Source organism: Curcuma longa, unplaced genomic scaffold, assembly GCF_044706935.1.
Source record: "Curcuma longa cultivar G26 ecotype Majalengka, Jawa Barat unplaced genomic scaffold, ITB_CL_G26_1.1 contig_14126, whole genome shotgun sequence".
NCBI lineage: Eukaryota > Viridiplantae > Streptophyta > Magnoliopsida > Zingiberales > Zingiberaceae > Curcuma > Curcuma longa.
Genome location: NW_027429672.1, coordinates 219 through 17500, shown reverse-complemented (window position 1 = coordinate 17500; position 17282 = coordinate 219). Strand labels below are relative to the sequence as shown.

At 37.8% G+C, this 17282-nt stretch overlaps 3 protein-coding genes and 2 pseudogenes across 3 annotated transcripts; 4 read left to right on the top strand and 1 right to left on the bottom strand.

The window, feature by feature from the left end:
* Nucleotides 1–323: 323 nt before the first annotated feature.
* On the top strand, nucleotides 324–1402 carry LOC141816092 (phenolic glucoside malonyltransferase 2-like). The gene is given in 2 exon segments (XM_074703925.1): nucleotides 324–859; nucleotides 861–1402. Coding segments are annotated over 2 exon segments (903 nt in total). The 5' UTR covers nucleotides 324–421; the 3' UTR covers nucleotides 1326–1402.
* Nucleotides 1403–3907: 2505 nt separating this feature from the next.
* LOC141816061 (phenolic glucoside malonyltransferase 2-like) lies at nucleotides 3908–5537 on the top strand (annotated as a pseudogene).
* Nucleotides 5538–8473: 2936 nt separating this feature from the next.
* Nucleotides 8474–9936, top strand: LOC141816094 (phenolic glucoside malonyltransferase 2-like; annotated as a pseudogene).
* A 2671-nt stretch (nucleotides 9937–12607) lies between these two features.
* Nucleotides 12608–14017, top strand: LOC141816060 (alpha carbonic anhydrase 7-like). Its single transcript, XM_074703891.1, has 7 exons — nucleotides 12608–12701; nucleotides 12773–12990; nucleotides 13086–13192; nucleotides 13294–13396; nucleotides 13472–13639; nucleotides 13726–13779; nucleotides 13856–14017. The coding sequence occupies exons 1-7, from the start codon at nucleotides 12608–12610 to the stop codon at nucleotides 13952–13954; spliced, it is 843 nt and encodes a 280-aa protein (XP_074559992.1). The 3' UTR covers nucleotides 13955–14017.
* Nucleotides 14018–14386: 369 nt separating this feature from the next.
* LOC141816035 (nucleobase-ascorbate transporter 11-like) lies at nucleotides 14387–16940 on the bottom strand (the record flags this gene model as incomplete). The annotated part of the gene is made up of 5 exons (XM_074703867.1): nucleotides 14387–14834; nucleotides 15543–15823; nucleotides 16076–16310; nucleotides 16514–16801; nucleotides 16890–16940. Coding segments are annotated over 5 exons (1074 nt in total), but the record flags the coding sequence as incomplete, so codon positions are not given.
* Nucleotides 16941–17282: the final 342 nt, after the last annotated feature.

Sequence of the window (17282 nt, the reverse complement as noted above, 5' to 3'; positions counted from 1 at the left end):
GGTTTAGGGTTTAGGGTTTAGGGTTTAGGGTTTAGGGTTTAGGGTTTAGGGTTTAGGGTTTAGGGTTTGGGTTTAGGGTTTAGGGTTTAGGGTTTAGGGTTTGCCGGTGCAACGTGTTTTCTTCTACTCTTTCCCCCACTCCACCTCCCACTTCTTCGATTCCCACCTCTCCACCCTCAAGTCCGCCCTCTCCCTCGCCCTCCAAGACTTCTACCCCCTCGCTGGAAAGATCCGCCCTACCCCTGGCAGCCACAGCCAGTTCGAGCTCCACTACGCCGAGGGCGACTCTGTTCCCTTCGTCGTCGCCGAGCACGACGGCGACTTCGACGACCTCTCGAAAAGCAACCCACGCGAATACACCAGGATACAACCATTAATTGCTCAGCTGCCGGAGCCCACAGACGATGGCCAGCGGCCGGTGATGGCCGTGCAGGTGACTCTGTTCCCCAACAGAGGCTTGGCTTTGGCCGTCACCGTCCACCACTCGGCCTGCGACGGCTCAAGCTCCACCCGGTTCGTGTCGTCGTGGGCTTGTAGAGCTTCCGGACGCGAGAAGGAGGCGCCGACGCCGCCCTCCTTCGACCGGAGTTCAGTTCCGAACCCTAATGATGCGTACTCCAAGTTTTTCAGCAGCCTTGCCGCCGCCGCGCAGAACATCGGACCTATGATGGTCCAATTCGCGCCGCCGGACGCGGTCATCGGCACGGTGACGCTCACCGCCGACGACCTCCGGAAGCTAAAGGAGATGGTTTCCTCCAAAATGAACAACTCCGCTTTCCACTGCTCCAACATCGTGGCGACCTACGCTTACGCGTGGGTTTCCCTCGTCAAAGCGCGAGGGCACAACGAGGACACCACTGCTGCACGTGATGTTCCCCGGAAACTGCAGGGAGCGGATTCAGCCCCCGCTACCAGCGGAGTACTTCGGCAACTGCATAATCGGCAGCTTCGTCCATGCGAAGGCCGTCGACCTCACGGGAGAAGATGGGGTGGCGGCTGCGGCTCGACTCATCGGGGAAGCCATCGAACAGTTTAAGGAAGATCCGCTGAAGGACGCAGACAAGTGGCCGGAGAAGTACCGAGCGATCGCGCTGCAGAGGCCGCTGAGAGTTGCGGGGTCGCCGGGTTTCAAGGTGTACGACGTGGATTTCGGGTGGGGAAGGCCGGTGAAGGTGGACATGCCGTCGATAACGTGGGCAGGAGCCATTTCGGTGTCGGAGAGCAGAGATGAGAGCGGCGGAGTGGAGATCGGTTTGGTGGCGCCTAAGACTGAGATGGATGAGTTTCAGACTCACTTCTCAAATGGTCTAAAACTGCTGCAGTGAACTGATTCGACAGTCGCCATGGCTTGGATTTAAGATCACACAAGTTTCAGAAGAATGATCGTACGTAGTTCTTTTTACTTATCCACCTACAAAATATGCCTTGTCATTTCTGCTGTGTTCTACCATATTTTAGTGAGAATTACTTCCTGTATATTTTCGATTATATCTCCGTGATCCGTATCTGGAAAACATGGTTTTCAATGCCTAACTATCATTTCATCGATCTGACATTATACGGCAGCAGTTGGAACGATACTCCAATACAATCAGTCATCTGTTCATTCTAATTTCCCTCGTCGGTCTTTGAATTTAGGAGAAAAGAAAGCATAGTTGACTTTTGCAATCGAACTCTTTGATACAAAAAAAAAAAGGCATAAGGAAACTAAATCGCATGCATCGACTTGTTTTACATGACGAATCCGAAACAAAGACTGCCTTCTCCAGCAACCAAGAAGTACAGTCAACCATATTTTCTTTTCTAAGCTCCTAATACTGAAATGATGGATTTAGCTTATACATTTCTACAAAATGAAATGGAGAAAAGAGGAAGTATATCTGGTGGGGGTGAATTAATTAAGCATCATGAAGAAATCTTCAAGGAAGTTACTGACCTAGCAGCCAGAGCTGAATGCACATGTTTAGTGAAGAAGATTAATGAGCTTCTTCATAAAATGTCAACGGTAACTTGTAAACCAAAGAAAAAGATTGGCAAATTTGTAATCTGCCCAAAAAGATTGGTGAGATATCCAATAATAAATTTTTAAAAAGATATAGTGTATTTAATAATAAAATTATATATATAGCGAAGACAAGTATAATACAAAATTAATCAAATATATATATCATGCTAAAATATAATAATATTAATATTAAATAAAAACTATTGGTATTAAAAAAATATAAATGATTTAGAGTTTAATATAATATCCTTTTTGATTTACTTTACTCCTGATTTTTTGGAATCTCAAACATCGAACGAAATTACAAAAATAAAAATAAAAGGATGTAACTTTGACCGAAGTAAAAAGATTTTTATATCAAAATGATTTTAATTCTCTTATATTTTAAACATAGACAACTTAATTAAGTTCATAATTTTTATTTTTTTACATTTATAAAATTTTAAATATTTTTTAAAAATAAAATATAAATAATAATTTCTTATGAACCATGTAAAATTAAAATTAAAAATTAAATTTTTTAATTTGGATCATGTTTCCGATTACGTCGATTATTCTTGGCGGACTATCAAATGACCTAACCTACAAAAAAATATTTTATATCGCTCACCTAAAATAAATCGTGGCATAGAAGCGATCTTCATAAGTGTTCGAATCTACCCAGATGATCTATTTTCTCAATGAAAAATATTTACCTATAGTGCATCACATGCTAAATCTTGAAGCTGAGATATCTATAAACCCATTAGAGATCTAACTACTGCAGTGGTGGGTTGGGTTGAGATTTTTTTTTTTTAACTATGATAATTTTGAATCATCGAACTCTCGTGATCGGATCTACTTTAATCCATTTAATATCATTTGGCATCTAATCAATCTCAAGACTTTCAATTATATATTGCAAAGCATGTTCCATGCCTTCTAGAATATAAATATTCTATTCTTCTGCAGAATATAATATTCTAGGATATAATTATTATAAACAAAATAGAATATAATTATTAAATAATATTGTTCTATATATTTTTTAGTTATGTTATATATTAATAAAAAAATATTCTTGAGAGACTATAGAAGAGCTTATTAATGTTTAGAGAGATTATTAATATCTTATATATATTAATTAAACTTATTAAATTTTGTTATAATAATATTATCAAGCATTCATTAGCCGTCTTTGTTTGACTAAAAATATTCTTGAGAGATTTAGAAGACTTTATTTAACTTAATTTTGGAAGAGTATAAATATCTTATTTATATTAATTAAATTTATAAAATTTTGTTATAATAATATTATCAAGCATGCAATATTAGACATACTTCTTCACAAAAATTAAATGGACGTCGTTTCCTTTTATTATAATAGTTGAAAGAACTTTTTTTTAATTATTAAAATAAAAACTTATTATGCTTCAATCTATTTTTATTTTTTAAAATTTTTTATTTTAAATAATACTATAACAACTATAAACTTATAGTTGTGTAACTAATTTAGAACTATAATAATTATATACTTTAGTAGTTATAATTGTTTAATTATTATAATATAATATAAATTAATATCGATAAAATTTTTTATAAATTATAATTATTAAAAATGTAATATTCGATGGGTGTTGATCAAATATAACAGCTACAAGGTAATAGATATTATCTCATAACTATTAAAATATAATATTAATAAAAAATATTTATATGGTAATAATTATGAATTGTGATAATTATAATATAATATAATAATGATTAATATTGATTAAAAATGAATAGATATGAAGTATATAATAGTTATGAATTATAATTATTATAGTATGATATTATTAGGGTAGATCTGAATAATAATTATGATTTCGTATTTATCATAAAAAACAATAGAACTCATCGCCTGCCTATAAATGATTGTCGTCGGGCATGGAGAAGTGGCCACCAGCTCACCAGTCAAGCTTCCGTCTTCGATTCCATCTCTAAAATGGCGTCACCGTCAACGGAATTCCGAGTCCTCGAGACCTCTTGCGTCGCTCCTCCGCCGGGATCGGTGGCGGAATCCGCCCTCTCCCTCACCTTCTTCGACATAATCTGTCTCTACGCTCGGGCCGGTGCAACGTGTTTTCTTCTACTCTTTCCCCTACTCCACCTCCCATTTCATCGATTCCCACCTCTCCACCCTCAAGTCCTCCCTCTCCCTCGCCCTCCAAGACTTCTACCCCCTCGCTGGAAAGATCCGCCCTACCCCTGGCAGCCACAGCCAGTTCGAGCTCCACTACGCCGAGGGCGACTCTGTTCCCTTCGCCGTCGCCGAGCACGACGGCGACTTCGACGACCTCTCGAGAAGCAACCCACGCGAATACAACAGGATACAACCATTAATTGCTCAGCTGCCGGAGCCTACAGACGACGGCCAGCGGCCGTTGATGGCCGTGCAGGTGACTCTGTTCCCAAACAGAGGCTTGGCTTTGGCCGTCACCGTCCACCACTCGGCCTGCGACGGCTCAAGCTCCACCCGGTTCCTGTCGTCGTGGGCTTGTAGAGCTTCCGGACGCGAGAAGGAGGCGCCGGCGCCGCCCTCCTTCGATCGGAACTCAGTTCCGGACCCTAATGATGCGTACTCCAAGTTTTTCAGCAGCCTTGCCGCCGACGCGCAGAACATGGAGTCTATGATGGTCCAATTCGCGCCTCCGAACGCGGTCATCGGCACGGTGACGCTCACCGCCGACGACCTCCGGAAGCTAAAGGAGATGGTTTCCTCCAAAGTGAACAACTCCGCTTTCCGCTGCTCCAACATCGTGGCGACCTACGCTTACGCGTGGGTTTCCCTCGTCAAAGCGCGAGGGTACAACGCGGACACCACTGCGCACATGGCGTTCCCCGGAAACTGCAGGGAGCGAATTCAGCCCCCGCTACCAGCGGAGTACTTCGGCAACTGCATCGGCGGCTACTTCGCCCATGCGAAGGCCGGCGACCTCGCGGGAGAAGATGGGGTGGTGTCCGCTGCTAGACTCATAGGGGAAGCCATCGAACAGTTTAAGGAAGACCCGCTGAAGGATGCAGACAAGTGGCCGGAGAAGTACCAAGCGATCGCGCTGCAGAGGCCGCTGAGCGTTGCGGGGTCGCCGGGATTCAAGGTGTACGACTTGGATTTCGGGTGGGGAAGGCCGGTGAAGGTGGACACGCCGTCGATAACGTGGACAGGAGCCATTTCGGTGTCGGAGAGCAGAGATGAGAGCGGCGGAGTGGAGATCGGTTTGGTGGCGCCTAAGACTGAGATGGATGAGTTTCAGACTCACTTCTCAAATGGTCTAAAACTGCTGCAGTGAACTGATTCGACAGTCGCCATGGCTTGGATTTAAGATCCCACAAGTTTCAGAAGAATGATCGTCGTTCTTTTTACTTCTCCACCTACAAAATATGCTTGCCTCGCCATTTATGCTGTGTTCTATCATCTATCAGTGCTGATTCCTTCCTATATATTTTTCGATTATATGTATCTCAGTGAACTTGTTTTACATAACACGAATCCGAAATAAAGACTGCCTTCTCAAGCAAGCCAAGAACAGCTGAATGCACATGTTTAGTAAAAAAGGATTAATGCGCTTCTTCATAAAATGTCAACCATGTTCACATCATCAGATATAATTGAATAAACATGAGGAAAACAACTCGTGTTTTACGTTTACTCAGTTTAGGCATCTCTCAGTACTCAATTATAATTTTAAAAAACTTTTTACACAAAAGAAAAAAAAATGGCTGTCTTTTCAGATGATTTGCTTAATGTTGTAAATACTTAGTCTCTAAAAAAAGGGAAATAAGATAAAATAAGAAATTGCTACTAGTATAAATAATGGTTTGTGTTGATCCTTTAGTGATTTTTTAGTGATTTTGTAACACCATCAAAGTAGTGTTAGTTCGATCTCAAATTTCAAGTTTGGAACAATAATCAATTAATTGCTTGTGATGAGGAAATCCATGTTGAGTGATGACCAAGTTGATGTTTACTTTAGATAATATGGAGTGGATTTCCTGGCATCTAATGAGAAGGTCAATTATATTCTTGGACACATCACATATTAGTTTGAATCTTTGATATGAATAATTTGAAAATCTGCTTTTAAGTACACATAAATTGTACTTTAAATTTACTCATAGACAAATGAAGAATGAAGATTATATACTTTCAGAATCTGAAGACTTAGATATAAATATATATATATTTTACAAAAAAATTCAGATCTCACAAATTAAATTGGGCCAACAACTCAGCATAAAAAATGATCTACTAGACCTACCCATGGGTTGAATCTGAATCAGATCAATAGGTTAGACTCGTAGCCAATCCGTCTAAAATCGATTCAATTGTTGATTTGAACTATCGGTTATGTGGCGTAGTTCAATGATATTTATTTAAAAAAATATCTTATTTTGGATTTTTTTCAATAATTTTTATTTATTTAATAATATTTAAATATTTTAAACTATTAATAGTGTGTTCAATATAAATAATTTATTTTCTTTAAAATTTTAAATATGAACTATTTTACCTTTTGAATTTTCAATCTATTTATTTTTTAATTTTTTAATATGGACTATTCTATCTCTAACTTATTAATCTCATTTAATTCTCCATTATTTTTATAAACTATTTGACTAGCATGAGATAATAAATTTATTAAAGAATATAATTTATTAAATAATAAAATTATATATATTAACAATTATTATCAAACATATAAAATTAATAAAAGATGCCAGTCGTGCATTTTATTAAGCTAAAATATAATATTATTAATATTAAATTAAAAAATTATTGATATTAAACAAATAAAAATGATTCAGTATTTAATATAATATTCTTCTCAATTATTTTTAAGCTCTAACCATCAATGATTAGACAAAATTTATAAAAAAAATAAAAAATTCGTAACTTTCATATGCCGGACTAAAAACATTTTAATATCCAAAGAACTAACAAATTATATGATTTCAATTCTCTCTTAGATAGATAAACAACTTAAATAAGTTTATATTTTTAAATTTAAATTTTTTTTCATATTTATAATTTTTAAAATATATTCCAGAGAACTATGAATCATGAACCAAATTATAATCATATTTGAATATTAAAGTTAAAAGTTTTGATTTTTTAAACCATTGAAATGATGATTTTAAATTATCAATTCCCAAATGGATCGGATCTACTTTAACCAACTCATTTATTTAGTATCATTTGACATTAATCAACTTTAAAGACTTCCAATTATTTGTAAAGTACGTTCCATGCCTTCTAGAATATGAATTAATGTAATTTGTTGTTTTTGTATTAGGTTAAATGTTAATAAAAAATATTCTTGATTGATAGACTATAGAAGAGTTTGTTTAATGTTTGAAGATTATTAATATCTTATATATATTGATTAAACTTATGAATCTTTGTTATAATAATATTAGCATTCATTGGCTGTCTTAGTTTGAGTTGCTTCTTTCTATTTTGACATAAATAAAAAAGTACATTCTTTTTATTAGTAGTCATGAATAATTATATAGCGTTAGCCAATTATGATCTTACAACTACATATAATTATTATATAATTTTAATAGTTATATATATATTTTAATTATTACAATACAATATTAATTAATATAAATAATAAATAAATAATAATTATGAATTATAATTATTATAATATAATAATATAATAATAATATAATATTAATCAGTATTGAAAAGATGATTATTAATATAGCTCTTATAATTTTATAATTATTATAATATAATTTTAATAAAAAAATAAATTACCTATAATAGTTATTATTTGTAACAATTATATTATACTTATTAGTGTCTATCATAATTGAAATATTTATATCATAATAATTATGATGTTGTATTTATTATAATAATAAATAAAAATATTTTTAAAAATAAAAATAGATCGATGAGGGATGGATCATTATTTTAATAATAAAGAAAAAATATATATTTTTAATAATTTCAATAAAAATAAGTACTTTTTGTACTTTTACCCTTCTTTTTTCTTGATAATATTTCATTTTTATAATCCAACAGCTAGCGTCTTCATTTTATTATCCTTGGAGAGAAAAAAAAAAGGTAATAATTATTATCTTACGTCTGATATTAAAAGATAATAATTGTCGAGAATATATTAAAATTGAAAGATAATGAAGACAAAACTCAAACTGTTTAGAGTGATAATGATGAAAATATGACAAGTCGGCGACCGACGAGATAAAAAATTATTTATATATTTTAATAAAACTTTATTATAGAAAAATAATAATAACAAACCTGATAAAAAGATAAAATATTAATAAAACTAATAATAATAATAATAATAATAAACCTAATTCAAAAAGAAAATAAAACAGCAGTATCGCCTATAAATAATTATATATGCCGTCGGGCATGGAGAATGTCCACCAGCTCACCAGTCAAGAATGTCCAACAGCAGTATCTCCTCTAAAATGGCGTCACCGCCAACGGAATTCCGAGTCCTCGAGATCTCTTGCGTCGCTCCTCCGCCTGGATCGGTGCCGGAATCCTCCCTCCCCCTCACCTTCTTCGACATAGGCTATCTCTACTTCAAGCCGGTGCAACGTGTTTTCTTCTACTCTTTCCCCCACTCCACCTCCCACTTCATCGATTCCCACCTCTCCACCCTCAAGTCCGCCCTCTCCCTCGCCCTCCAAGACTTCTACCCTCTCGCTGGAAAGATCCGCCCTACCCCTGGCAGCCACAGCCAGTTCGAGCTCCATTACGCCGAGGGCGACTCTGTTCCCTTCTCCTTCGCCGAGCACGACGGCGACTTCGACGACCTCTCGAGAAGCAACCCACGCGAATACACCAGGATACAACCATTAATTGCTCAGCTGCCGGAGCCCACAGACGATGGCCAGCGGCCGGTGATGGCCGTGCAGTTGACTCTGTTCCCCAACAGAGGCTTGGCTTTGGCCGTCACCGTCCACCACTCGGCCTGCGACGGCTCAAGCTCCACACGGTTCGTGTCGTCGTGGGCTTGCAGAGCTTCCGGACGCGAGAAGGAGGCGCCGACGCCGCCCTCCTTCGACCGGAGTTCAGTTCCGAACCCTAATGATGCGTACTCCAAGTTTTTCAGTAGCCTAATTGCCGCCGCGGCGCAGAACATCGGACCTATGATGGTCCAATTCGCGCCTCCCGGACGCGGTCATCGGCACGGTGACGCTCACCGCCGACGACCTCCGGAAGCTAAAGGAGATGGTTTCCTCCAAAATGAACAACTCCGCTTTCCACTGCTCCAACACCGTGGCGACCTACGCTTACGCGTGGGTTTCCCTCGTCAAAGCGCGAGGGCAGAACGCGGACAGCATTGTGCACATGATGTTCTCCGGAAACTGCAGGGAGCGGATTCAGCCCCGGCTACCAGCGGAGTACTTCGGCAACTGCATGAGCGGCAACTTCGCACAGGCGAAGGCTGTCGACCTCACGGGAGCAGATGGGGTGGCGGCTGCGGCTCGAGTCATCAGGGAAGCCATCGAACAGTTTAAGGAAGACCCGCTGAAAGACGTAGACAAGTTGCCGGAGAAGTACCGAGCGATCGCGCTGCAGAGGTCGCTGAGCGTTGCGGGGTCGCCGGTGTTCAAGGTCTACGACGTGGATTTCGGGTGGGGAAGACCGGTGAAGGTGGACATGCCGTCAATAACGAGGGCAGGAGTCATTTCGGTGTCGGAGAGCAGATATGAGAGCGGCGGAGTGGAGATCAGTTTGGTGGCGCCCAAGACAGAGATGGATGAATTTGAGGCTCACTTCTCAAATGGTCTCAAACTGCTGCAGTGAACTGATTCGACAGTCGCCATGTCTTGGATTTAAGATCACACAAGTTTCAGAAGAATGATCGTACGTAGTTCTTTTTACTTATCCACCTACAAAATATGCCTGCCTTGTCATTTCTTTTGTGTTCTATCATTTCATTGATAGGATATTATACGCAGCAGTTGGATCGATACTCCAATATAAGTAATCTGTTCATTCTAATTTCCCTCGTCAGTTGGATCGAATCCGAAACAAAGACTGCCTTCTCCAGCAACCAAGAAGTTCAGTCAACCATTTTTCATTTATAAGTTCCAGTTTAAAAAGGTAATAATTTGTTGTATGAAAAATTAACATGAAATGCTAGCATGAAAAACACAAGAGGCTAGATTCCATTGCATGTAGGTGGATCCCACTTCTATGTTTATGTCTTTCATGCTAATATTTCATATTAATTTTTCATTCAACAAATCATTATCCAGTTTAAAATGGGAGTAGACAACTACATGTTTTTTTTTCTAACATGCGTTTAAGTTTTTTTTTTTGATATTATTGTTTTCAAAAATAACCTTTAACTCTCAATTCTTCTCTCATCTCACCTTTTATAATATTTCTTATAATTTTTAGAACTATCATATCTTTGTTAAATTATATACTATTTAAGTACTCAATTATAATTTTAAAAAACTTTTTTAGATGATTGCTTAATATTGTAAATACTTGGTCTCTAAAAAACGAAAATCAGATAAAATAAGAAATTGCTACTAGTATAAATAATGGTTTCTGTTGATTAATTCTTTAGTGATTGTGTCACACCATCAAAATTAAATAGGCTTGATTGAATCTCAATTTTCAAATTTTCAACAGTAATCAATTAGTCGCTTGATATATGGTAATGACATCATAGTGAGTAATCAAATGATGAAGATGTTGAGTGATGACCAAGTTGATGTTTACTTGAGATATGGAGTGGATTCCACGGCATCTAAATCTAATGAAAAGGTCAATTCCTTGGACACTATATAAGATATCAAGAAATGTGATATAGTGATAAAATAAGAATCACATGTTACTTTTTAAAAGTTCAGACGTAATGATAGTACGAAAATTTTATATATATATATATATATATATATATATATTTTTATATGTAAACAACTAATGAAATATGTGATTTTAATTCTCTTATACTTTAGTGGATAGAAATATTATATATATTTTTAACTTTTAATTTTTTAAATATTATAAAAATAAAATATAAAGACATAAGATGAATTTATTATTGATAAAGATATATGCCAACAAGCATATTTATACGTATGGTTAAAATAATATACGATATATCTTTGTCTCGACTCATCAGGGAAGCCATCGAACAGTTTAAGGAAGACCCGCTGAAGGATGCAGAGAAGTTCCCGGAGAAGTAATGGGCGATCACGCTGCAGAGAGGCCAGCCACTGATCGTTGCGGGGTCGCCGGTGTTCAAGGTTTACGACGCGGATTTCGGGTGGGGAAGGCTGGCGAAGGTGGGCATGCATGCCATCGATATAACGAGGGCAGGAGCCATTTCGGTGTCGGAGAGCAGAGATGAGAGCGGCGGAGTGGAGACGGTTTGGCGGCGCCCAAGACAGAGATGGATGAGTTTGAGGCTCCCTTCTCAAATGGTCTAAAACTGCTGCAGTGAACTGATTCACAGTCGCCGTGGCTTGGATTTAAGAACACAAGTTTCAGAAGAATGATCGTAGTTCTGTTTTACTTCTCCACCTACGAAATATGCCTCGTCATTTCTGCTGTGTTCTATCATATATCAGTGAGGATTCAGTGATGGTATTGGAAAACATGGTTTTCAATGCCTAACTATCATTTCATCGATCTGATATTATACAGCAGCAGTTGGAACGATACTCCAATACAAGTCAGCTGTTCATTCTAAGTTGAGTTCCCTCGTCGGTCTTTAGATTTAGGAGAAAAGAAAGCATAGTTGATTTTTGCAATTGACTGTTAACACGAATCATGAACAAAGGCTAAGGAAATGAAATCGCATCGACTTTAACACGAATCATGAACAAAGACTGCGTTCTAAAGCAACCAAGAACAAGTCAACTATATTTTCTTTTCTAAGCTCCAATTATTAAATGATGGATTTAGCTCATACATTTCTAGAAACTGAAAAGAGAAAGAGGAAGCAGATTTGATGGGGATGAATTAATTAAGCATCATGAAGAAATTTTCGAGGAAATTACTACTGACCTAGGAGCCAGGGAGCTGAATGCACATGTTTAGTAAAAAAGATTAATATGTTTCTTCATAAACTGTCAATGCTGTCTCGTAAGCCAAAGACAAAGGTTTGCATGTTCACAGCGATGTCGTCAGATAGAAGAAACATGTGGAAAGCCAAAGGCATGGTTTGCATCTTTATAATGTTCCTCTGTTTACACTCACCTACCTCGCTAAGGGGAGGAACGGAATGTCCTATTCTAATGAAAAAATAATGATAAAACTTGTAATAGTTTGATTTGATTGCTTCCGTTGAATTGGTGTATTACAGGTGCAGTCAATGATCGTACCCGGCATTGATTGTTTGAAAAATCTGAGGATCAACAGTATCCAAATCATTTTTTTTTCATAGAAAGATACATGTGTCTTTAACATGGAGGCAGAGCACTACCTTTCTGATTTCGTTTTGAACGTGTCCTCCATTCAATTCTTCTGCATCTTCCTTTCGACGACATCGTTGTTGACTTGTATGCCCCATCCTTGGTGCTTTAAAACCTCCACAATCTACTCTCGCTAACACGATCAATGCGATGCTAGAGATGAGACAAGTTAAAGGATTCTTGTTCTCTGCCTTCTTCCTTGCCCTCGTCCCTTGGAGCTATTTCGCTACTGCTCAGGAAGTTGGTATGTCATGTTTTCATCAACTAAGCCTCCGTTCGAAGCTTTGGGGGATATAATCTTGTTTTTGTGTGTAGAGGATGAGAGAGAGTTCAGCTACGTGGTAGGGAGCCCAAATGGTCCTGAACACTGGGGAGAGATACACCATGAATGGGCTCTGTGCAACAACGGAGACATGCAGTCCCCTATCGACCTCTTGCACGAGAGGGTCCATGTTGTCCCTGGACTAGGCAGTATCCAGAGGAGTTACAGGGCGTCCAATGCCACGCTGAGGAATCGCGGCCATGACATCATGGTATTCATCTTCTCAAATTGTTTTCTTTCTCGTTCATTTTGTAAACAAAGCAGGAATACAACTATATATTATGCTCGATCGATCGATGCATGCAGTTGGAATGGGAGGGAGGAGCAGGAACGATTCACATCAACGGCACCGATTATGAGCTTCGACAGTGCCATTGGCACTCTCCATCCGAGCATAGTATTAACGGGAAGAGGTCCTCCATTTCACTACTCTAAATGCATCTTTTCTTCATGGGAACAAGCCAATCCTTTTCTGATGTTTGAACTCGAGTCTGTTTAATTTGACTTCATGCAGATTTGCAATGGAACTGCATTTGGTGCATGTATCAGCAGATCAACGTGTAGCTGTAGTGGGCATTATGTACGCAATTGGACGACCAGACACTTTCCTCTCAGAGGTTTGGGCTCTGGAGCTTGTTAAGCACTAGGAACATATTTATAAACAGACTACTCACCTATTTTTTTTCTTACAGCTAATGGAAGATATCGAAGAAATAGCAGATAGAAGAGAAGGGGAGAAAGCAGTGGGTCTTGTGGATCCAAGGCACATCGAATTAGGAAGTAGGGAGTATTACAGATACATGGGCTCTCTGACCACCCCACCTTGTGATCAAGGTGTTGCTTGGACCATCAGTGGGAAGGTATTTAATTACTCGCCATGAACCAAAGTATTTCATGTTAATTTCTGGACGGTTGCTGATGGTGTATTTTGGAACATAAATTTCAGATAAGAACTGTGTCGAAGGAGCAAACGGCTTTGCTGAGACGGGCCGTGGATGATGTACGAAGTTTCATGTTTAATTTTGAACAGGGCATAGGCATTCATTTACATCTATTTTCTTTCCTCCCTTTTGCAGGAAGCAGAGGAAAACGCAAGGCCAGTTCAACCAAATAATGGTCGGGAGATCCAATTTTACACTCCTTGGCACCGTAAAAATGTTGAAGTCCATCCGTAGAGGAACAGCAGAGTGTATTGCTTAATTACTTGCCAACAGTTTCTACCATTGATTTTGATTTATGGGAGGAGTTGATTTATGTTCAGGAGAGTAGTGTATTCATGGCTTGTTTAATATCGTCTAAAATAATAAAGATCAGTATACATTCTAAAGATCATGTCCACTCCATCTACAACATTAATATCAAAGAAACATAAAGAATTTCTTTCTCCCTCCAAGTACCATGAATAGATCTTAGGCATCGTAAACATGAAGCACACATTTGTAATATATGTACGAATCATACGAGCAGGTTTGTTCATGAATGCGAATAGTAACCACATAGTGGGCGCATGTTTGTTTAATGAACTAGGCAATAGTTTCTTTTAAAGAAAAGAAAAAATGAAACAGAAATCATATATAGGTAAAAATCAATACAATTGTGTTTTCAATTTCTCATTTTTGTCTTTACCTTGTTCGTTTACATCTGTGTCATGTGAAACTTCTTGTTCAAACAGCTTATAATCTTGTATTAGGAAACAAGAATCCATATCCACTCTCAGCTTGTCTGGAAGAATGACATAAATATGCTCATGTTGTAAGAATCTCGAGTAATGAGATACCAGGAGAGTTGACATGACTGCACTTGCAAGGATGATAACACTTCTCAGATATCTGGTCACTAACCAACCCATTTAGCCCACCTGAACAAGGGTCTAATTTTTGCTGGCAAAGAATATGGTTCGAGAGAATTCGAATCTAAGTCTAGTGTACTTCTGTCTGACCATATGTATACCCCTCTTTCCTGCTTGTTACCAGGAACTGTGTTGTCGAGTATGAATGCCACGATGAGGGCGACCACCATGTTAAGAGATAAAAGAGCATTCAGAGCAAAATTGAACTGCAAAAATTAGGAACCAAATTAGAGGTGAAACTGAAGCATAAAATGGAATTTTCCATGCTCCTATTTTATCTGATTGCCATTTGGAAAACTCCCATTCAAACAGTTTAAGAAAATAATGATCCCATGCCAACCAATCTACTTGAGTACAAGTGAATGCATGAACTGAAAGCTTGTTTGATACCAACTCTGAAAAGAAAATAATGGCAACTATATGGTAATTAGAAAGAATTTTCAAGAATTAGAACCCCAAGTTTTGTGCTTGGAGGAAGAGGAAATATACTTACATTTCTATGCATAATGTTATTAAATACCAACCTGTTTAGTCAATTAAATGTAGCCATACAGGTAATGTAGCAAAGGAAGTGGGTGGGATTTAAAAATCCAATCACTTCTGATAGAATTTGCAAAAAAAATGATGTATTTTGGAAGAAAAAAAACAGCATAGTTACTAAGATTGATATGATTTCAGACAAGCAATTGGCTAACACTATTGAATCGTTATCCAAATTCAATAATTTTTCTGGATTTTAAACCAACTGTCGTCACTAAAAATGTCTCTGTTCAGATTAAGTAATCTAACAAACTGAAACAGCTTGTATCACAATTCTGTGTGAAATGGTGCTCAGAACCACTAGTTCAATAATAGTGCTCTCATAAGAAAGGCTTAGTTAGCGTATAGACAATCAAAAGGGATGTCAAACTTACCCCCTCATTGCTTGTATGGACTGGTCCACTTGATGCTGCTCCGTAAGGCAAAAGATAGCTTGGCAAAATGAGAATGGAATTTGGTTCATACTGTTGAAAATATGCAGGTACGGATAGAGAGATAAATAAGGTGAATCCAACAATGATTATATTCCTTGAACTTCTCGTTTGAGTATACTGCAAAGTAGAAAGGCCAAGTGCAACTATCAAAGCCCATGTAAAGCATAGAACAGAAGCAACCAAAGCAAGCGGAATAGAAGCCAGGAGAGCACCAACTTTTCCTGTCAAAGAGAGGGAGAAAAAAAAATCAGGATATTGGCAAGAAATACAAGCATGGTTCTAGTATGCTTGTCGATTTAATGTCAAAGTCCAGGGATAATTATCAGTGATATATCCTTGCACAGAGTTTAATGAAGGGATAAGATTCATACAACCACACCAAATAGTTAGGACAAATACAATTATTATGGAAACTAGAATACTTGCATTTGACTATCGTTTGATTTTTTTTTTTCAACAGAAAGCTTCCTTACCTACAAATGACAACAGAATTAATAGTACTGCTCCAAGTTCCAGAGCCTTTCGGGATGCCATTTTAGTTACATCAAGAGTGTGTATATTCTCACTCAGTGTCACTGATCCAGTTCCAGTTCCCCAGAGTCCAGCTAATATACTTGTCAACCCTTCCATGCCTATTCCCCTGCTGACAATTCCAGGAGTTGGGGGCTTTAGGTTCACTAATAATGATGTAGAATGGTATGAACCAATCTGGATGAAATATCAAATAAGCAAAATTTAAGTTTCGTATTGGTTATAGGAATATGTCAGAAAGCAACAGGAAATATTTTGCAGCTTCAAGCTCTCTTGCATACACCCTTTTGTAAAGAACAAATTGTTCAAGTTTGGATAGTCAAAAAGTTTGAACCTTCTAGACAAGTTTTTCTAACATAATTAACAGGAAAACCACTTACCGAGTCAACTGATGCAACGAGTGATATAATGACCATGATAAATGATGTCTTGAAATGAAAGGTGGGAGAGCCCCACTGGAATGGATAAGGAACCCTGACCCAAGCAGCAGTTTTCCAGGCATTAGAAACATCAGTTCGACAATTCTTCATAATAGTCACATGTCTTCTACATCCATCTGTTAAAATGTTTGAACTTGGCACATTTGAATTGCAACCCTTGTAGTTGTAAACCCCGCCCGCTGTCAGAAAGAATGCATACGCCCATACAATGGCAACACTAAGTGGAACCTAGAGGAAGAATCCAGGCTTCTGTATCAGGTGGTGTAAAGGAATATTCAAGGAAATTAAAACAAAAGAAGAGGAAAAAAGGTGATACCGCATAAATTAAGAATAAACGATTCCCAAATAAAGATAATCGTCCGAGGTACTGCATACATGAGAAAGAGAAGAATTCATGATCATTCTACATGAATATCTACTGGAATAAGTAGAATGTCTGAGTCTCTCAGTGTGAAAGAAATTGGACAACATTTGATCACATTCATACGAGAAAAACAAATTGACATCTGAAAATTAGAGAAGTTGGTATTCCAGTATTACAATAAGGCTAAGAGAGAGACATGCTAAAAGAAGAGAGATATTCTAGAAGGAAAGCAGTCAAAAAAGATCAACTAATTGATTTTGATGCAATTTTGATCATGAAAATCCTCTAATGCCGTGGATTAGAGAAATAAAAGATGGACTATTAGATAATAGAGACAATCCTTGG